This window comes from Gymnoscopelus braueri (genome assembly GCF_963280865.1).
Source record: "Gymnoscopelus braueri genome assembly, chromosome: 1".
Lineage (NCBI taxonomy): Eukaryota > Metazoa > Chordata > Actinopteri > Myctophiformes > Myctophidae > Gymnoscopelus > Gymnoscopelus braueri.
This window is the reverse complement of record NC_137603.1, coordinates 20,811,653-20,834,372: the sequence shown is the minus strand read 5'-3', so window position 1 is coordinate 20,834,372 and position 22,720 is coordinate 20,811,653. Positions and strand designations below refer to the sequence as shown.

The following is a 22,720-nucleotide window of genomic DNA, read 5'->3' as shown; positions in this document are numbered from 1 at the left end:
AATACAGGAAGTACAACAATGAAGAAGATACGAGTAGCTACTTGGTGAATCAAAAGAGGCAGAACACACACTTTCAATTCTAAACAAAGTGTTTAATTGATTTTAATGCGGACAGAATTGTTCAGCCGTGAATGTTACCAACATGGCTAAAATGTTGGGGGTCGTTATTTTATCGGTTGTTTTCCTGTCGTCGCAGGTAAGTTGATATAATGTTTGCTCAAATCTGGGTCAAAAACAGGCCCTTTATGTTGACGTGTTTATGTTCGTCACTATGTTGGTTTTCATCAAGAACCGGTGGGCTGGTAATCTAGACAAAAACTATACTAGTTGATGAATTCGTTAATGTGCCATTGGGTGAACTTGTTATAATTGCTATAAAATGTTAACGATAATTAAGCCATCGGCTTGCAGCTGTAAAGTTTACATTTACTCAAGTTTTTTTTTCTTTACTTGAGTATTTCCAATTGTCTATACTTTTACCTCTACTCCACTGCATCTCAGGTGCAAATATTGTACTTTTACTCCATTACAATTATTTGAAAACTTTAGTTACTAAGTTACTTTGTAGATTTTGATTACAAAATATACCTTAACCACTTCAGCCCCAAAATGGCCGATCTACAAGCTCACCTTGTGAGTACTTTTTCCACCACTGTTGGTTTGTAAGTTGGAGTTATGAATGTGTAGTGTGTAGATCCCATACAGCCCCGGAGGTATTTGTCCAAGTGTACTTCAAACTCTTCTATTTAAAAGCTTAGCTGATATATTTCCCTGCTGTGGTCAAACATTGGCCAAATTGTCAAATAATATAAGTAAGGGGCAAAAATTGTGAAAATAGCTGATCTACAAGCTCACACCGCCTCGCTGTGAGCTTGTAGATCTGCTATTTTCATAATATTTATCTGTGGAACCGAATCAAACTAAATGCCTCAACTCCTACAATTCCAAGGGTGGGGGGGAGTTCAAATATGACTATTTTGGGGGTCACGGTCTGAAGTTGAAGTGTGGCTGCAGGGACAGGCAAGGCTTCCCAAATAAGGTAATGAATGTTTACACAGAATATACACACACATAAAAGAAAGGGAGAGAATGTTCAGACCCTGTCTAGACAAGTATTTCTCAAAAGTGGGGTCCAGGAATTCCCAGGGGTCCTCTAGGGGGGTTTCTGGGGGTTCCCAGATTGATAGTTAAGAACCAAATGGATACTTCTAGGTCTGCAACTCTTGAGATTGTATACATGGAATGGAACCAAACATTTTCCCTTATGGGTCCATTTGGTTCCATTTTTGTACAATCTCAGAGTCATGGGGGGCCCGTGGCCCAAATCCCTACCAAACTGTCGGTCTTTGAAATGATAATGTTTGAGAACCACTAGGCTGTAAAAGAAAGACATGTCCTTCCTTGGAAGAGGGGAGGCAGGAAATAATTCATTCAGCAATGTTTTTGTCCAACAAGGCCATTGTTTGTCTCCCACTATGAAAGCCAGTCAGTCAACAACTCCTTTTGAGTGCAGGGGGGAGTTTTTGAAAATATGGTTTTGTTTTCTCTCTTCCCAATGAAACATTTTAAAAGTAAAAGTGAAAGTGGTTAAGTTTGATTGTGTATTTTATAAATATTTAACCAATGAAAAGTATTAACAAGGGCTTGTGACTAAATACTCTAATAACTACATTGGATCCATTGGAACACAGATTCTTAGTTCCATTTCCTGGAAAAAATATGTACATATACAAGATTTCCACCCGACAGCGAGGATATGCTGTATAAGTTGTCTAACCAGACTACCTCTGTCGGTGTTGCTGGCCATAGGGTAGATTACATTATGTGGACAATGTCTGATGTATTCATCTTCATCAACGTCATTCATATTGCATTGTTATGTCACAGTCATATTAAGCTGTTGGCTACATATATCATGTGAATATTATTTCAATAATCAGCTGCTATTGTGAACACCAAGGAGCCAATCACAGTACAGCACGAGGTATCGTCTCTCTGGGCTATAGGATTTTGACTGTCTAGGAATTCCCCCAATGCAGACTAGCATGTCATCATCTGTTGCTAGGTCACATAGCACTTGAAGTGGTTCCATGATTCGGTTGAGTTGTCTGCTGTAACCTCTGACCCATGTCGGTGATTTGGCTTGGACTAATGTATGCTTCATTCCTAACAGATGAACTGCCAAGAGGCCATATTGCACATTTCAAATGGATCTACTGATAAAGAGTACTGCCTAGTGTACAATAACAAGTGGAGCAACCTGTCGGAGACCCTGGAATCTGCTGTAAGTTACGTTTTCCCTGCTTTGCCACACACCCTCAGTTACCTGTCTGACTACATGATCATCTAATGGGAAGTCTAAAGAACTGATCCATGCACAGGGTTTCTGTTGATCCTTATTAACAAGTCAAACAAAGGTGCTTCAAAGGTCTTAAAACAGGCAAAATAAGATTTAGGAGTTATTTTCTTATGTTGTATTTGTGCTTTTTTGTTATTTATAAATTGGTCTTAGATCAAATCCATGAACGACAGCTACGTATTTTTTGGGGGTGAATTTATAGTTTCTACACTAAATCTCTTCTCCGAAAATTGCCGATCTACAAGCTCACAACGCATTGCAATGTGATGTGCGCTTGTAGATTGGCTATTTTTGTCCGAATTTCAACCCCAGAATTAGAATAGGGATTTACATGTAGTGTTTACATTTAATTGTGAGTGGCATTAAAAAGTCTTAAATCTATCTTTTGCCTAAACCTGCAGAAACCCTGCATGAAGATTGTGATGGTTTTGTGTTTTCATGTGATCGACCCTCTGTTGTCCTTGGTGTAGTGTGTGAGACGTCCCTATTTTCCATCCATGATTCTCCTCTCTGCAGTGTCACCATCCCATTTGCTAAATTGTAACTAAATTGTCCCCTCGTAGGAGCAGTATGCAGTGGTGAACCAGACGAGGACTCTGCTATGTGATGCCAGCGGGGTCACTCCCAGCATGGTGAAGGACAAGGCCCTGGCGGTGATGAGAGGAGACTGTGCGTTCAGCCAGAAGGCTCGAGTGGCCCAGGACCTGGGAGCAGCGGCTCTGATCCTCGTCAGCAATGAAACATTGGTAGGATGCTTCTGTGTGTGTGTGTGTGTGTGTGTGTGTGTGTCATGATATCAGGTATTTGAACATTTGTTCCCCTTCTTATTCCCTGTTTTACTGTATTGTCCTAATTAAATTCTTATGTCTTGAACAGGCCTGGAAAAGACTGCTTGGACTGCTTGGACTTTGGTGTGTGTGTGTGTGTGTGTGGTTCTGCATTCGCAGGATGTGTGTGTGTGTGTGTGTGTGTGTGTGCGTGTGCGGCCGCAGCCGCCGCACGTGTGTGCATGCCTGCGACTGCGTGTATGCATGCACATTTGTCTAGTGGTTAGAATAATACGGATGTATTAATTAGGGGTTAGAAAGAAGGTCTCGTACCAAAAGAACCAAAATTCAGAAGTGTACGTGTCTCTTTTTGGGAACTGTTGTTGCATCCACTTCTCACTTTTCAGCACTTCTCACTTTTCAGCAGGAAACTGAGCAGTGACCAGCGATGCATGTCAGGCAGGGTTGTTTGTGTATGAAATCGGGAAAGAGTTAAACAGAGGAAGCCTTCCGCTTGAATCGGGAGTGTTAGCAGGTATACAGACTGAGGGGCACGGTGGCCATGACATACCTGCCCTGGTTCATGCTATCTCCAGTTGTCACATATTGAAACAATATACACCACAGTGCCATATTAAAAGTAACAAGAATTTAATCTGGGCGGGGGATCAAGGCCACAGTGTTCGCAGGGCATATCATTCTTCGAAGGGCGTAAGACAATGAATTGAGGGGGCACGGCCTCTATGACATTCCTCCTGCCCTGGTCTAGAACTTTACCCTTTCTAAACCTTTCAGAAATGTATTATTATTAATCAGTCAATGAGTGGGTGTTTCTTGTACTAGGTATACAAAAGAAATGACAGATTTGTATTTTATATAACCAATTTATTCTAGTTCTAACTGATTTTCCTTTTCTCTTGCAGATCACTCCATCAGCCAATCAATCAGCGTATGATAAGATCCATGTGCCCGTGGTTCTGATGAGGTACCGAGACTTCCTGGACGCACAGCGGGTAAGTCCTCTCTCACAGTTTTTTTTAATAATGTTTAAGAAAATGTATATATCTACAAATCGACGTGGAAAAAAACACATTTGATTTTTTTTATAATCAACAGTGTCCCGCAAAATAAAATATGCCTATGTAGTGTGATGCATTATGAGCTTGGAATCATTTATTTTTGGTATTTTTGAAGAAGAAAAAATTAATATATATATATTTCGCAATCGATTAAATTGATTAACTGTTGCAACCCTCCCTAGAATAAAGAAATAAATATGTGTTGATGTGCTTTGTGTGCACAGACAACATTTTGTTCACATAGACTATAAAACCTACTTCCTGTTTGTAGCGCTCTCCGTTGCTTTTAGTCGGTTGGTTTCGTTTGGTTTATTTAAAATGCAAATGCTGCGTGTGTGTGTGTGTGTGTGTGTGTGTGTGTGTGCTCAGGTGTTTGGTGGGGTGATGCAAGCCCAGCTGTACGCTCCACGGCCACCTCAGGTTGACCCTAGCATTATTGTTATGCTGCTGATCGCCATCGTCACCGTGGCTCTGGGAGGCTACTGGAGCGGGGCGTGTGAGAGGTAAGATGAAGTATAAAATAGGACTTATGTGGTTACGTTCCAGCTCTTACTACAAGAATATTTGAACTTGAAATAATAGACAGGTTCAAGCTCAGCGAATTATGGATCAATTGCTGTTATAGCCCGCTTACCAGGTGTATTGCATTTAGAGCTGCAACTACGGTATGCATTATTTTCTTAGCGATTAATAACCAATTTAATCGAATAATCGAGAAGTACGTATATATTCTTATATACTAGTCCATACATGGGGATGTGCGCACCCAAACCTTGAGAAATCCAGCTACGCTATTTATGCTAATAAAATGGCAGGGACCGTACCCGTGACAACAGAGCAGATCCTATAGCCTGCGGGGACCGTATCCGTGACAACAGAGGCCATAGCCCGTGGCCACGCATGCACAATAAATAACTCAGGAAGTCCGTTGCTTACTACAGAAGAGTTCACAAAAAATAATAAACAGCTTAAATTTGGGGAAAGTGAAAACTGGACTCCGTCACTGTCTTCCTATGTTAATGGTCAATGCTCGTGTGGAAGTTCAGATCAATTGCTCAACCCACTGAGGGAGAGAAATGCGGATCAGACGGACGGACGGACTAACGGACCGATGGACAAACCGAGGTTTGTTCATTTTATAGTTAGATGTCAACAAATCGAATAACCAAATATTGGCAAAGATTTTAACGTTAGTGTAAAAAACATGGTATTTTTTCTTTGAAACCAAGAAAAAATTGTTTTCATTGTGATACAGATGAATAGCAACTTACAAAGTATACTGCGTTTGGTTCCATTGAGCCCGGTCGCAACACGATCGATTGATTGATCATTAAAATAAACATGCTCTGAAAATGCACGCACCCGTCTGACAACTTTAATTGGTCAGATGGGTGGGGGCTGCAAACGCCTTCGAGATTTTCAAGTGGGCCCTGGTCCAGAAAAGGTCGAGAAGCACTGGTCTAGAACAGTGGTTCTCAACCTTTTCTCGCTTCGACCCCCCAAAATAATCATATTTGAACTGGGGACCCCCAGTTCAAGCACTTGGAATGTACATTTAGTTTGCCTCGGTTCCACAGATAAAACGCCTCGAGGTGCGAGGCGTTGTGAGCTTATAGATTGGCAATTTTCACAATTTATTTATTACTTCTATTATTTGACAATTTGGCCAGAATGTTTGACCAGTTTTTATAGTATAGTTTGGTCGTTCTTTGTATTCTTTCTTTCTTTTTTTAATTTCTATTTAGAGTTATTAAAAGGGTCTTAAAAGTACTTACATTGTCACTTCACTGTCATCTGGGGACCCCCCCAAATAACCCCACTGGGGGTCCCAACCCACAGGTTGAGAAGCACTGGTCTAGGATCTCTGTATGTTTCATTTAGAGACAGGTAGAGGAGCATCAGGAGGTGCAGATGAAGCAGACAGCGGTGATGTCTTCCTCTACTCTTCCTCTCAAAGTCATCATCTTTGTTTGTCTCCTTTTTAGAGACCGGTTGAGCAGAGGAGCATTAGGAGGAGGAGGTGGAGGAGGAGGTGGAGCAGATAAGGCAGGAGACAGCGGTGATGTCTTCCTGTTCTCTCCTTGGAAAGTCATCTTCTTTGTGGCTCTCATGTGTGGCATGCTGGTCCTCATGTATTTCTTCTACAATGTCCTCGGTGAGTAGTATGGTCCTGTCAGATATTTGAATTGACCACCTGGCGTCCCTATTTTGGGCATGTCATTATAGGCGAATATAAACAAAAAATATCTATACATAATTTAATCATGCTGATATCGGGATCCACATGGGAACAGCGTGGCTCCAATGTGGATCTCAGACTTTATGTGGTCAGCCTGTGACATATCTATGACACCAATGACCACGGCCCGACACCTCCCAGGTGATCGACGACTCTCAGGTGATGAAAGGCTTTTTGGGGAGGTTAAGGTTAGGGCAATGCATAGCTTTTGTGAGGTAAAAAATAGCAGGTGTACAAGGGCACGATGTGTCTCTCTCACGATGCATTGTGAGCTTGTAGATCGACAATTCTAACCACGCAACGTTGCATAACAATATAAGAGAGTGCTTAAGTGGTTAAAAACGTGGCCTTTCTTGCTGGGGTTGGCGTGGCCAGTGGTTAGTGAAACATATTCCCACTTAGACTGGTTGAGATGTTGGTTGACATGCTTCTGTAATTGTACATTCTTGTTTGAATCGATCATTCTTTAATGTGTGTGTGTGTGTGTGTGTGTTTTCCAGTGTATGGCATCATCGCCATATTCTGTGTGGCCTCTGCTACCGCACTGTTCAGCTGTCTGGATGCCGTGATGGACCTGCTGGGCTGTGGCACTATAAGGTACGAGCGCACGTCTTCCAAAAAAAAAACTCATTAAAAAAAAAAAAAAAAAAACATTCAATCCGGGAACGTGTGTGTGTGTGTGTGACAACATTTTTTATTCAAATCTTTGATTCTGGGGGTCCCTGGAACGAACAACATATTTTGATGGGGGTCGGCGACAAAATCATTCAATCAATTTTGGGGGGTCCTTGACAAGAAAAAGTTTGAGCACCACTGATATAGCAACAGTAGTTTTATTGAGACAACAGTAGAGATTTGTTGAGACATTTGACTGTTGCAAATGTTCGCTTAAAAGAATATATATGCAAAGATTTGCCAAAGTTTTCTACGATTCTTTAAAAAAAATAGCAGATCTACAAGCATAGTGTGGCACTCGGTGCCTTGCCTTGCTCAAAAATAGTTGATCTGCTATTTTTGAATAGCCAAAGAAATCTTAAAATGACACAGATGCGTTCCCGGATTGAATGGGTAAACCATTTACTACCTTGTGTCCCTTTTTTGGGTCATTATAGGTAAACATAAAAAAAATATTGTGAGCTTGTAGATCGTCTGGTTTTTTTGCCTTTTGTCGTGCGAAGAAATATACTCGGTTTAAGCGGTTACGTGCCTCTGTAAATGTTTTATAACTTTTTCACACCCAACAAAAACAAACTTACGGGCACATAAGAAACATTTTGTTTAGCTTCTGTATAATAATGTGGCAAGAAACTATAACCTCTGTGTGTGTGTTCCTATCTTGTGTGTGTGTGTGTGTGTGTGTGTGTTTGTGTGCCAAATGTTCCCACAAGTCCAGTAGAATGTGAGAAATAGTCATTGTGAGGACAGTTTTCCTGGTCCTCACAAGATAAATGGTTGTTTTATGGTTAAAAAAACTCAGTTTTAGAATCAGGTAAAGGTTCAGGTTGGGGTTAAGTGCAATACATACTCCTTCCGCCGTACAAGCTTTTCTTCGGAAAGTGATATTAACAACAAATTGATGTCATTCCGAACTTCGGATGGGAACCTTTTCACGGAACTCGTGCACCTCCAGAGGTCCTGACTCTACGCACTATAGTTCGGAAAACCTGTCTGAACCCCGGTGTCGACTTGGAAGCAGTATGTATTGCGCTTAAGGATTACGATTAGGCATTTAGAGGTTAGGTTTAGGGGTTGGGGTTGGACTAGAGTTATGTCTGATTTATACTTTGCTGCTTGCTAGTGTCGTGCCCAACAGCCGATCTACAAGCTCACAATGCATACCACTGCAGCGTGTTTTGAGCTTGTAGAGCTATTTTCTGTAAAATACTATACCACCATAATGTTGATGTCCTCACAAGTCTATAGTAATATAAATGTGTGTGTGTGTGTGTGTGTGTGTGTGTGTGTGTGTAGTTTCTCCATCAGGAACTGGACATTCTCAGTGAGGTCTCTCATCCTGGCTGCATTGTGCATCAGTGTAGCTGTAGTCTGGGGAGTCTACAGGAATGAAGACAGGTACTGTCTGTCTGTCTGACTCACAATACTGCCGTCTGTCTGTCTGTCTGCCTGCCTTCCTCTCTCTGTCTCTCACACACACACACACACACACACACACACACACACACACACACACACACACACACACACACACACACACACACACACACACACACACACACACACACACACACACACACAGATGCGGTGCATGCCAGTCCTCCCACGCCTCTGGGGAATTTCTTGAGTCCTTAAGTCATAAAAAAGGAAGTGGTTATTGGTTAAACTGGAAACTGTTTTTAAAAACAAAGGGCTCAGCTCACCGCCCGCCGTTACCACTGCAACACCCTGTGTGTGTGTGTGTGTGTGTGTGCGCGCATGCGTGTGTGTCACTGTTATGGAATTGAAACCTGTGGCTTGTCATCTGAGATTCCAAACATCATGTGAGGCTGTTGTGTGCTATATAGATATTTCAAGTCTCCCAAAAAGACATATCCAACCTAACGTAGAAGTTACAAATCGTCGCTGTTGGGCAGAAACCTTGTATCTTCATATTTCATCTTTTTATGTTTTGTCATCATTTAAAGCACTATTTTATACTTTGTTGTATGCAGTGCTGGAAGAAGTACTCAAATGTTTTACTTAAGTAAAAGTAGTAATACCACAATGTAGAAATACTCTGTTACAAGTAAAAGACCTATATTCAAGAAAAGTATTGAAGTCAAAATATACTACCAAATTAAAAGTACAAAATTTTTCAACCTTTTGTTAAATATTTTATTTAAATAGCAGATCTAAAGTTTGTGGATCAGCTATTTTCAAATAGCCTAAGTATAAAATAGGGCTTAAGGGGTTAATGTATGTTTTGTAATAATAATCGAACTCTATAAAGTAACTACCGGTAGTAACAAGCTGTCAAATAATTGTAGTAGAGTTAAAATAACTAATTTGTCTCTGAGATGTAGTGTAGAAGTATGAAGTATTGAAAAATTGGAATACTCAAGTAAAGTAAAAGTACCTAAAACTTGTACTTAAGTACAGTACTTGAGTAAATGTACTTAGTTACTGTACTTTCCACCACTGGTTGTATCGACGGTTTCGCAGAAAAATATATACACGGTTTCCGCCCGACAGCGACAAAATGTCATTCTTCCATTATATGACAATACAGTCTAGAACGTGAACAATACTACCCCTTATTTTCAAATGAAAGAACCACAACCACAAGCTGATGTCACTGTGGCCCAAATCCCTGGGCCGTCCCAATGACAGTGAACAGGAGATTATTCTTTTGGCATTTTATTCTATATTTAGATATGAAAATAAAGAGAGACAGGAAACTGAGGGCAGGGAGACTTGGTGTGAGTCAGATTCCGACTCCTCATTACTCTAGGTCCTAGAGAGCCATGAGGAGTGTGAATCTGGGTAGACTCTCCAGACAGAGTGTTGACTCACACAATTTTCAAATGCTTCCGTCATACATCGTACATTGGAAGCGTTGAACCGGTTCAACTTCCTTTGTAGCGCTTTCAGGGGTGTATGTTGCAGACTATATAGCATATAGAGCTATAACTTGTGCTCTATTTGCTCAGATTGTGGAATAGTTGTTTGGCTTGAGTGACTAGAATCTGGGGGGTTGGCTAGTAAGTTTTGTCTTGGGTAAAGTTTTTCTAAGCCATTAGATGGTGGGCCAGAACATAATTAACTCATTGGCCGCCATTATCGCATTAATGCGATCTAATAAATAGCGCGCCTGGCCGCCAAGATCGCATTAATGCGATCTATGGTCTTTATTGATCTTTATGCTCTGATCACGCTATTCTGTAATGAATCAGTCTAAGTTTCAGGTTCCACTTACTCCACCCACCACTGCATCCGGTTTCATGACTTGGGTTCCGTTTCCGGTTTGAATTTTTTCCCCCCAGTCATTTTCGACCATAATAGGGAAACAAACGGTTTTTCACACGCTATAAAAAACGATCGGAGACCTCCCCTCCTATAATCTATGGTCTGGGTGACGAACAGTCATCCCCGTCGTGTATCACATCGTAATTTTCGCCGATCAGAGAATCTGAGACCATTTCACATCCGGTTCATGTGTTTGACTGTGTGAGTGGGTGTGGGGGTGGGCGAGTGTGTCAGCGAGCTGATCAAGCTGGTATGTGCTGCTCTCTAGTGGTGGAACGATCAAAACGATTCAATTGTCCAGCTAGACTTTCTATATGTGAATTAAATAACAAAATAACGAAACAAAAAAACACGAAAATCGCTGGCAAGGGCAGCTATGAACGAGGTTTTAACTCTGGCGTCAATGAGTTAAAGGCTAATTTAAGAATTGAAACTTGAAACTTGTCTTATATACAATACTAACTATTATATTGCTATAAAGGTAATAGATAAAGATGTGTGTGCTGGGGGAAAAAATATTATCTTCAGCTCTTCCATTGCTCAAGGTTTGTTCTCAGATACAGAGAGAGACCAGTGTTGTGTCTGTTGTCTGGGAGTCCGTTCTATGGCCAACACATCGATGGAGGTCGTGCCTTCGCTAGAATCTAGCTAACAAGAGAAAAATGTCATCCAAAAGTCTAAGGGGGAAAGTTGGCAGTGAAAACACAGCATACCTGGTCACTGTTGTCATCAATGCAAAGCCATTGTACAGTATCAGTTTATGTGGTGTAACAGCGTACTGATGATAAGTACTGTGTGTAATCAAATTTTGCAGGTGCAGATACTAGAAATGCTTGTGATATCATTTTGTGCAGGCCACAGCCTTGAATGTTGCACTCACAGGACCTTTAGTTCATTTAAAAAGATGTGGGAGAAAAAGCTTTTATCTGGAGCATCTTGCATTGTTCAAGGTCTCTTTCTTGGATACAAAAAGAAACAAGTGTTTTGTGTCTGTTCTCTGGCCAACACATCGCTGGAGGGCCTTCCAAACCACAGTGTCCCCTGGCTGCTGTCTGATTCGTGACTGTTATACAATCTCAACATGGATAAAAGCATAATGAGCATTCTTGTTGTGGGGTAAATGGGGTAAATTTACAGTAAATAAACAGAAAATAAAGCATGCACATAAACGATGAAAAATCCCAGGTGCTCGACCGAGGCACAGTGTATTTTTCTGCCTTTATTGATAGTATACAGTAGACTGACAGGAAATAGGGAGAGAGAGATGGGGAGTGACACGCAGCAAAGGTTGTTGGGATCGGGATTCGAACCCGCGACATGCTGTCAGGCTGCATTAGCAGCCTAGTGCCTGGACCGCTACGCCCGCTGTCTGGGCCTGGGCCAGGTATTCTTGCTTTGGCCCGTTGAAATATACAAGGTTTCTGCAACGATAATTGATTTAAAAAACTATAAAACAAAAAGATCTATACTAGAGGGCACCTAAACTCCAAAAGAGGATGTGGATGTATTGTCATACTGTATGTGTTTGACTTTTCCTCCTAGATGGATCTGGATCTTGCAAGATCTCCTTGGTGTTGCCTTCTGCTTGAACTTCATGAAGACCATCTCACTGTCCAACTACAAGGTACCTGACTGATATGTATTGTACCTTTACTATACCTGTCATACCACCATCTAATGCCTGATGTCTGTGTACCTTGTCCTACGACTGTGTATGAATTAACCACAATAGATGTCACCTCAAGAGCTGTAGAGTGACCTGTGCCAGTGTCCTTGGCATTAGCAGTATCAGCAGTATTTAAATGCAATTTGAGTCTACCATCTATATCATGTCTTATACCTTATAAAGTTTCACAATTCTGTGAAACTTGCATTTGTCATAACAGTATGTCTGTGCTGACGTTCTTAATAGAGGAAAGCAATTGTAAATATGAAGAAATGCATCTCCAGCAAATCAAATATTTAAAAGCCTACATATTAGATGTATTTATTTGCAGTTTCAAGGAAAGAAGGAAAGAAAAACACATCTTATTTATCAATTATGATAAATATAACGGGGTCAATGTTCATGGTTTAAAATACAAAAAAGGAAATGGAAAGCTAGTCCTTTGTGTGTATAGTCTCTTGTGCTTAACAGCACATATCAAAGTGTGTTAGATTATAGTTGTAATGACTCATCAGATGTATTATAGTTGTGATGACTCATTCATGTGTAAACTGTTACTCCTCCAGATCTGTGTGATTCTGCTCAGCCTCCTGCTCGTATACGATGTCTTCTTCGTCTTCATCACTCCCTTCTTCACTAAGGTATGACAGTAGAAACCATTAAAACATCAAGGTGAGATACATCAGCTGTGTGAGCCTGGCCATCTGCGTGGCATATAGGTAAAACGCACCGAACAAAATGTTTCCACAGTATACATTGGGAAAATGTATAGTGTTTTAAATTGGGGAGAGAATTAAAATAGCAATGAGTCACAAAGCGTAATAAACCAGTTCAACAGTAGTATAATGTCATATCTACTTTATTCCACATTTTAGCCATTGTCATTGTTAACTGCAGTAGAATTAAGTGTGATAAATATGTGATACAGATTAGGGCTGGGTAATTAACCGAAAATGTATCTAAACCGGCATTTAGAACCACTCACAAACTTAATCTAGCTCATGTAGGCAAATCGAATAATCAAGAAGCTTGTAGACCTCGTTGAAGAACTATGAGGGCAGTGTAAACCAAAAGTGTATAAACAATCGTTCATTAATCGTAATAAAAGCAAAAGTTTGAAATAAACATGATACTGATTTGTAATCATATCGCCCAGCTCTAATAGAGATATGATGATGTTGTGTGTTTCCTCTCTGTCCACAGAATGGAGTGAGCATCATGGTGCAGGTGGCCTTGGGCCCTGATGCTTCTGGAGAGAAGGTACGTCAATGCCTTGCTTCTCTCTTTAAAACAATCAGACTAAAATCTATTAATTCAAATCAAATGCAGCTTGTTGTTTTGCAATGTTTTTCATAGTTTTGGAGTTTTTTGACTTGTGAGCTCTTCATTGAAAACGCACTGGCTTTTATTAACAACTTGGCTGAACACTTGAGCCAAATTCCAATACTCTAACTTCCACACTCGCGCCCTCCACTCACGCCTTTGTCCCGCCTCAGTGCAAGGAGGCAAGGATTAGCTGCTAATCCGGAGGGATCGAGCAGTTTGGACCGATAGCCACATTCAATACTCACATTTCTGCCTGCTCACCTCCTCCATCCTCCAGATGTCCTGTTGTATATTGGACACTGTATTTGTCGATAATATTCTTAATTTAGGGCTGTAGGACTTGCATTCTCCCACACCCATGCACAACAAACAGCATGATTGTGTAAATAAAGATCAAACCATTATTTAATGTGTTTCTTCAGTAGCTTTGATCACTGTTATTCAGATATATGCACTTGAGTATCTCTTCCAGTTTAATCAAGTGGGACACTTCACTCTCAGACCGTTGATACACACGCACTTATCTTTACATTATTAGAATATGAGCAGATCAAACGCTTTGTTCCTTTGAAGTAAATTTGAAGTCCGCAATAAAAGGCATGGCTTTTGGATCCCATCTCCCAGACAGCGTAGTATCCTTCATATTGAGAAGAGTCAGTCCGTTGCGGTATCCAATTACAAAACAGATAGTCAGTCAACACTTCTGCCAAGTTGACTGTAAACTCACTTAAGTGAACACTTGATGTACATTCGCTGATCGTCGCTCCAAACCACCTGGGAAGCCTCCCCTCCACTCGCTCTCAGCTCCTCCAAAAGCAAAGTGATATTTGGGACACAAACCATTTCAGGGTCACGCTGGAGGACGGAGTGTGGAGTGGCGAGTGGGCAGAAATTAAGGTATTGGAATCTGGCTTCGGTGTCACAGTTGTGTGTGTGTGTGTGGGAGTGAATTCTGGACTAACTGTGCCCACCTTGTGGTTGGGTGGGGGGGCCTGTCTAGGCTCACGGTAACGAGGTGGAGGTCGCTGCTGAACCCCAGGCTCCCTCAGAGAAAGTAAGGTGTACCTCCTTACCCATCCACTGTGTTTTGTGTGCGCCACCCTGTGGTGGGGAGGGCTGAGGGACACATTAGACCCAAAGATTGTAGATTGTTATGGATTTAAGCCTGGATGGGATATTTATCCCAAAAGCAGCATATAGAAGGGGGGGATTGTGAAAGTGGTTTATACAATTCCAATTGACTAATTACTGGAGCTTGTTGACAAATTAATAATTTCCTGCTTTTCAAATTAATTCAAATTAAATTAATTCAAATTAATCTGTTCATATAATACATGTGTGATACAGTTTGTGATGTGCCCATCTTTCATATTTGACTGTATTTATATCTTCTAGAGATGCACTCGAAGCACTTGTTTACTACAACAAACATGCTAGCAAAGCACTCACTTCCTCCATTTCATTGTCATTGAAAAGTTATTAACTTGGTTACTGTAGCTAGCTTGGTTATTAGCTTTGTTTGGATGCTTGATTTTACTTTGTTGCTCGCCAGTGTCGCACGGAAGAAAATATTCGACAAGCTCACAATCCAATGCACCGTGACACGTTGTGAGTTTGTAGATCGGATATTTTTGGCTTAGGAGTGAATGACAGATGTGTACACTGCAAGCATGTTTGCTGTTGCTTTGCCCGCCCTTATTGTCTTCCTCTTGCTAATACAGTACATGGGGACAAATTATCTTTGTCCAATTACATATGTTCAAGAGTGTACTGTATATAATTTTATCTAATGTATACAATACGTTATAAACAGATAGCCTAGCCCTAGACCCTTTCATAGACATGGATTTGTACATTTAATTAAAGACCAAGCTGACAAAGCTTTTCTCTGCAGCTGCCTGTGGTGATGCGAGTCCCACGATTCTCGGCCTGGGCTCAGAACCTGTGTGGAATGCAGTTCTCCATCCTGGGCTATGGAGACATCATCGTACCAGGTAAACTAAACAAACTTCTCATTCAAAGGGTGATCTTGTCAACTTTGGTGGCTGCAGTCCTCTCTTCACCTGACGGCTGCCAGCAGACCTTTTCTCCTCTTCCTTGTCTTTTGTTCTTGTCGACGGAGCGACTTGAGAAAGTCAAACATTGTTCAGTGGTTCTCAGCCTTTTCTGGATCAGGGCCCACTTGAAAATCTTGAAAGTGTTCTGACCTTTCGGCTGCCTTGTGAAGTGGTCAGAACATGTTAATTTTAATGATAAATCAAACAATTGTATTCTGGCTTGAATCATACGAACTAACATAGTATACTTTCATTTATTGGTCACAACGAATAAATAATTATACTATTACTTATACTAAAATATAAGGAGAGTACAAGATGTGATGAGATATTCAATTCAATGTAATAGAGATCCCTAGAGAACAACCACCTTCCAGCATGCGAGATGATTGAGTGTCCTGAATACATGAAGTTAATTTTTATACACTTTACTCAAAGTAGGAGGAGTGAAGGCTGTCACATGGTCATAAGGAGGAGGAGTGAAGGCTGTCACATGGTCATAAGGAGGAGGAGTGAAGGCTGTCACATGGCCAGACAGCTAGCCCCCCCCCCAGACTAGATCATATTATTACAATGGGACCATCCTGAATACTGTTCAACTATGTCATAAGTTGAACAGTATCAGCAAACCACAGTTTCCATAAAAAAAAGGGGAAATTCAAATATCTTAACAAAGGGCAAGTTCTGTTTAGAAGAAAACGGGTTTCCTTTTTAATGGCCCTTTTCCATTGAATAAAAGTCAGTTGATGAACATTCTGTACCAGGAACTATGGTGGTCTGACCTGTTCCAAGAATTCATTTTCATTCTCTATTGCGTCCTGGTGAGCAGGCTTGCTGGTGGCATACTGCAGCAAGTTTGATGTGTGGATCAACAGCTCCAGGAAGGTCTACTTTGTCACCTGCTGTATTGGTAAGTCACAGTACAGACCATGTTTCTCACAGCTGTTCCACCAATACTGACTGCATTTATCTGATAATAAAACAGGTGTGATTCTAAATCTCTTAAACCCTATATGCTTGCCCGATGTCCCCCAGGGGTCCGTAATTGGACCCCTCCTTTTTCCCCTCTACACCACATCTCTTTGCCAAAATAAAAGACGATCTGCAAGCTTACAATGAGTCTCATTGCGAGCTTGTAGATCGGCTGTTTTCATTGAATGTTTGCCTATTTTCTCTTTCTATGAGATGCCTAGAATAGGGCTAAAGATCGTTGAGTGCTATGCTGGTTGTTGATATCCATATAATATTGCTGTATCATGTAGGATAATATCTCTCCTGAAAGCTTCAAGTTTATTGTGAGTATTGCAGTTGAGGAATGGGGGATATTGTCCCTACTACAGGAAGAATTGGACATTCATTCATTGTGTGTGTGTGTGTGTGTGTGTGTGTGTGTGTGTGTGTCTCTCTCTCTCCATAGCCTACTTCCTGGGCATGGTGGTGACCTTCGCTGTGATGCTGTTCTCAGGGATGGGTCAGCCAGCGCTGCTCTACTTAGTGCCCTTCACCCTGGTGGCCTCTGCCCTGGTGGCCTGGCGCAGGGGTGAGATGAAGCAGTTCTGGGCAGGAACCACCTATGAGGTGAGAAGACATTCAGACAGAGACCCTTTACTGTGTGTTCTGAAAGTGATGTGAGACTCTGAATTGAGTGACTATATCGTCGCTGTCAGGTGGAAACCTTCCAAAACTGTTACTTTTCAGAAAATGTAAAAAAAAAGAACCTGTGTTCCAATCGATACAATGTAGTTATTTAGTCAAACGTACTTTTCATTGGTTCAATATTTATAAATTTCACTTCAAAAATCGCGATAATTGTGGAAAAAAACTTGTCTCGTAGATCGGTATTTTTTGCAGTGTAGTATGACAAAGTAGGTTATTAATGTACCAAAAAAATAAATATGGACATACAAGGTTTCTGCCCAACAGCGACGATATGATTCAGGCAGAGACCCTCGACTGTTTCTGAAAGTGATGTGAGACTCTGAGTTGTGTGAGTGTGATTGTCTGTGACATATCTACTATATCTACGACAGCCGTTTCTGTCCATAACAGCAGTGGTTCTCAAACATTTTCGTGTCAAGGACCTACAAATGTATTTAGTTGCGGACCCCCCATTTGAAAATGTTTTGTCCCCTAGAAGAGGAGATTTGTGTAAAAAAAACCTTTTCCAATACTTTCAAGATTATTATCCCCCCCCCTCCCCAAGGACCCCTGGGGGTCCCCGGACACCACTTTGAGAACCACTGTATGACAGCACTACGCTGCTATCCTCTCACTCACTCACTTACTCACTGCATGGCCCTCAGCGAGCACATTGCAATCTGTGAAATGTTTTGGGAGTAGGAGGAATTGAATAATGTAGTGCAGACGAGGGCCAATCCACGAGGAGTTCACCTTTTTAATCATAAATCAGATCAGGTTCTTGACAATTCTAACTGACATGTTGTAGATCAGGCTGTACTGTCAGTTGAAGATTAGTTATTTTCAGCAAGCCACACCGCCATACTACAGAGTAGGGCATTAACCACTTCTGATTTTTGCAAGTCCACTTTCTGTCAGTAAAAGTCGAAGTCGCGTCTCAACGTGTCGTATGATCTTGAGGAACAAACACACTATCCTTCCCAGTTCTGCTCCCTACTGAACAGGCTCCCTGACCAACCTAACCTAGTGGCAACAGAGAACACAGCCAATTGTGTTTGTTGGAGCGCCCGGCCAAGCCGGAGGCACCGTAGACTAGAGCAATAACCACAGTCTCCAGGATGGTGGGCAGGAGTCTACACATTTAATGCAGAGTACACTGACATGTCTTGGAAACACAGGGAAATTGCAAGACATCTAAGAAATACAAATAACTTGGCATGGTGGTGCGTAAGTGCATGAATGCATGCCATCAAGGCGTGTGTGTGTGTGTGTGTGTGTGTGTATAATCTGTGTGTGTGTGTGTGCGCGTGATGACATTCTGACTTGGCTTCGTCTCCACCAGGTGCTGGACTCATCCAGGGAGCCTTTGTTAGCAGGTGTGCTTCCTTCCCTTCCACCCAGTCCCACCCCCTGCACTCCTGCACCTCTCTTCCCCTCCTGCACCCTTACAGTGTCGCTTAATGCCACCTTCACCAGCTTCACTCATTATCTTGTCTGTTTTTCTTCTGTTGACATTTAAACTCTTTTCTTTTCCGTGGTCAATAAGATATTCAAACACATAACCAAAATTTGAAGTTTTGGAATTTGGAAAAACACTTTTGCCACCTTCTTAAAATAACGACAAAATATGTTTTCCTTATATTTTTCTTTTTATAAATATAATATATTCGGTTCAGTTTATTCTTTTTTAACTTATGGCTCAGTTAGGCCATTATTTGAAGAAGGTGACAACTTGCACCAGCCAAGCACATATCACTTATTTGACCACTAGGTGTCGCCAGAGCGTTAACAATTTCCTGGGTCTCTTTGGTCATGTGGAACTTTTCCAGGACATTCCACAGTGGACCATTAAAAGCCATGACCCTGACCTGAAGTATTACCTTCACTTCACCATTAACTTCATTTCTTTATTCTTGCAGTCCGGCTGGCTTTCACAGCTTGTGCTTTTGTGATTTGACATCTGTGTTAATGTCATCCTCCTGCTTGTCTTCCAACCAGTATTTTAAGTTTCTCCTGACTCCAATAGATATGTCCTTTATTAACAACCAGATGATAACTGCCCCCGCATGCTGTTGCTTGGTATTAACCTGGGAGGCCAGTGGAAAAAAAACTGCCATTCATTTGTTGGTGTTTGTGAATGTCCTGTAATAGTGCTTGTAAGCTGTTCTGTACTCATTCTGTGCTACATGGGGATTATAAAGGTCCTTACACAACCGGAACATTTATTTTGTGAGATTAATTCATTCATTTTGGTGTTGTTTATTCGTCACGCTCCCGATGTGTAAGGGCCTTTTTAAAGTGTGACATATATCCTCAACCAGGGGTTTTCAAACTTGTCCCTGACAAAAAATGTCAGGGACCTCCACGATGACTGACATTAAGCCACGGACACCCACTTCAAATGTCTTATTAGGGACCCTGATGTTTTGGTTTAAATTAAACTAAATTGCATTAAATTGTCTAAATGTTGCAATTGTACATCACTGTCTGGTAAATACATCATTTCTATCACACTAATTTCAAGTGTATTGGATTATACTGACATTAAAATTACTCTGCTGGAAGACCCCCTGGAACCCCCTCAAGGATGCTTGGGGGTCCTCAGACCCCACTTTGAAAACCACTGTCCCAAACAATATGCGTATACAGTACAGTATAGGTCTGGGCGATATGACTTCAAGTCCATATCACGATTATTTCAAACTTCTGCCTCGATTACAATTAAAGAAAGTGATAATAGCAGATCTACAAGCTAACAACGTGTCAATGCGACGTGTTGTGAGCTTGTAAATCGGCTATTTCATAGCAAAGTATAATACAAGTGGTTAATCAGACTAATCGATTTAGTCGCTTATAAAATACATCTATTATTTCTGTGTCGATTCGTTGATATAATTTATAAGACAAATATATTCAATTATTATTCGATTAACCTACATGAGCAAGATTAAGTTGGCTATTGGTTCAGTTAATTGCCCAGCCCTAGTACAGTATGTCTGTGATGATTATTGAGCCAACATTGAATGTGTTTTCTAATTTCTCTTCATTTCTTTTTGTTTTATAATTTATTTATTGTTTTTCCATTTCCTCTATTTATTCATGTGTTTTAAATTGTTCTTCAGAGGGAAGAGCTGACCGGAGCGCCATAGGAGGAGAGAAATGCTGAGTTTGACTGATGAGCAACGAAACAATCGGCTGGAGACTTTTAATATGTTCAGAGCAAGGGAAATAAGTATGAATATGTTCAGAGCAAGGGAAATAATTTTTATTTTTATTGGTTTTGTTTTGTTTTTAGAACAATGTGGGTTAAGTTATGGCTGGGATCGAGCGCAGTGTTTTGTTTGTAATAGACAATGCTTAGTAAATGGGCCTGACAGATGCTTTTAAATAGTTAACCACTTAAACCCTATTTTCAACTAGGCTAATTAAAAACATTGCCCAAAAAATATTGGCTATTTTCAAAGATTTATTTTTAACTTTTTTTTTAAATAAATCTAAAAAGCTCACAACATGATGCATATATACGTTGTGAGCTTGACGATCAGCTATTTTGAAATAACTTTTTTGTCATATTTTTCAAAAATAGCAGAACAAAAAGCTCCCAGTGCATCACAAGGTGTCGAAGAAAAGAAAAAAACTAATTTTTGAACATTCAACTTGCCCAAAATGGGGCTGCCAGAGTTGAAGTGGTACGCTATTTTTGTGCCTGACAATACATACAGGGTGTTTCGTTCAGTCGTTCTCAAACTTCTTAATTTCAAGGCCACGGACCCCCATATCTCTCAGAGTCACAGATCTGTAAGGGTCCATTTGGCCCCCTGGAACCCCCTCAAGGCTCTTTGGGGGTTCCGGACTCAACTTTGAGAACCACTGGTTTAGTTCAGTTGAGCAAAAAAACTAACTGATGCCTTGCTGATGATCGCATTAATCCGCAGTGCACTTTATGACTCTTAACTTTTGCCAGTTAATTAATTTGTAGACAAGGTGGTGTTGATAACTTGTAGCCAAACTTTAAGATTTTTTGATAACTGTTTTTTGAGGTGTCTGTAACTTGTTTGTATAATTGATCCACGTGATTTATTTCATTGCCTTACATTAAAAGAACAACTTGTTTCTACTTTTTTGGGTATTGGTGTTATTTGAATGATTGTCCAGTTCTTTCCCAAGCTCCATTACCACATTAATAAAACTAAAGACATAAATATTATATCATTTAATTTAATTGGATGATTGGACCTGAATGCAGGATGAGTTAAAACATTTTTTTTAATTTATTTTTTTGGACAGATACTGCATATATCATAAGATAACATTGATTTTGATGTCCCAGGCGCTTTTAAAGTACAATCTCACTATAAGATTGTATCATCACTCATCAGATACAAATTGGTATTAAGATATTTGTATACATTTTGCATGTGGGAGAGCTATTACAGTAGGCGCGAGGGAAGATTTGGCAACTCAGTGGGCTTGAGGTCGGATATGGGCCTGCATGCAGGTCTATTCAGACATAACTCCATTTTTTGTAGTCATTTTTAACTAACTGCAAGCTCACAGCAGGTCAACCTGCTGTGAGCTTTAAGCTTAAAGGCCACATGTGCTTTTGTATTGAATTCCCTTTTTTAAATGATTACATTTAAAAAATAAAATCCTATTATAGCTCTTCTCTTCCTGCCTTGTTTATTGTGCTCTGAGACTATAAAAACTAGCGGATCTACAAGCTCAATATTTATCTGTGGAACTGAGTCAAACTAAACGTAATGCCTCAACTGCTACAATTCCAAGTGCTTGTCAGGGTGGGGGGTCCCAAGTTCAAATATGATTATTTTGGGGGTTATTTCTGAAAATGTTGAGAACCACTGTCTCAGAGCACATGTAGGAAGGGAAGAGCTAAATAATTGGATTAATTGTCTCCGCCAGGCCGAAGGCATGGTGGAGAGTATGTTTTACCCTCCGTCCGTCCGTCCGTGTGTGTGTCCGTCCGTCTGTGAACACCTAACATTGGTCAAGCTTCACGTGACATCACAATATGTAATATAAATAGGTAAGACAGAATCAATCAGGAACAGTACTTTTTTGTCCGTCCGTGTGTGTGTGTCCGTCTGTCACCAGCTGTGATTGGCTAGCGAGACACATGATGACATGATGACATGATGACATCACTCATATCATACCTACCTGACCTGGCGGAGACATTTACTCGTTTTTGCCAGACCCAGGGGGTCAGGCCTACTGTGGCTTTGTCAATCCCCTTTTGCTATCGTTTTCGTCCATCTATGGACGAAAACGTTTTCTTACATGTCCCTCTTTTTGATTGGCCAAGCTTAGCGTGATGTAGTTTAGAAACCATTCAGATTTCCGGCCATTCAGATTTCAACCACTAGGGGTCTGGCAGTACCAGGTCCCCTGGTTCCCTTTTTTCGGGACGGGTTGCCCAGGATGTCTTCCCTCACATCCACCACTTTCTCCTCCTCCCCCTCCTCAGGCAAGCTTCTCTTTGTTATCTAGATGTCTTCCCCAAAAGCCCTCTGCTCACTCTCCCGTCACCATTTTCTCCTTCTTCCTCTCCAACTCCAAAATGAAACCGTGGCATGCAATTTTGTTTCATTTATCTCTCTTGGTCTTT

At 40.9% G+C, this 22,720-nt stretch overlaps 1 protein-coding gene across 3 annotated transcripts; it reads left to right on the top strand.

Moving 5' to 3' along the window:
• sppl2a (signal peptide peptidase like 2A) lies at window positions 1–21,211 on the top strand. Of its 3 annotated transcripts, XM_080438360.1 has the most exons (17): window positions 1–196; window positions 2,174–2,284; window positions 2,923–3,105; window positions 4,050–4,139; window positions 4,575–4,708; window positions 6,191–6,360; window positions 6,945–7,041; window positions 8,416–8,517; window positions 11,950–12,031; window positions 12,640–12,714; window positions 13,277–13,333; window positions 14,400–14,453; window positions 15,294–15,393; window positions 16,286–16,366; window positions 16,874–17,034; window positions 18,437–18,470; window positions 20,217–21,211. In XM_080438360.1, the coding sequence occupies exons 1-17, from the start codon at window positions 143–145 to the stop codon at window positions 20,258–20,260; spliced, it is 1,629 nt and encodes a 542-aa protein (XP_080294486.1). In that variant the 5' UTR covers window positions 1–142; the 3' UTR covers window positions 20,261–21,211. The 3 variants fall into 3 exon arrangements, with proteins under 3 accessions (XP_080294486.1, XP_080294488.1, XP_080294487.1); XM_080438362.1 differs by lacking the exon at window positions 14,400–14,453; XM_080438361.1 differs by lacking the exon at window positions 18,437–18,470.
• Window positions 21,212–22,720: the final 1,509 nt, after the last annotated feature.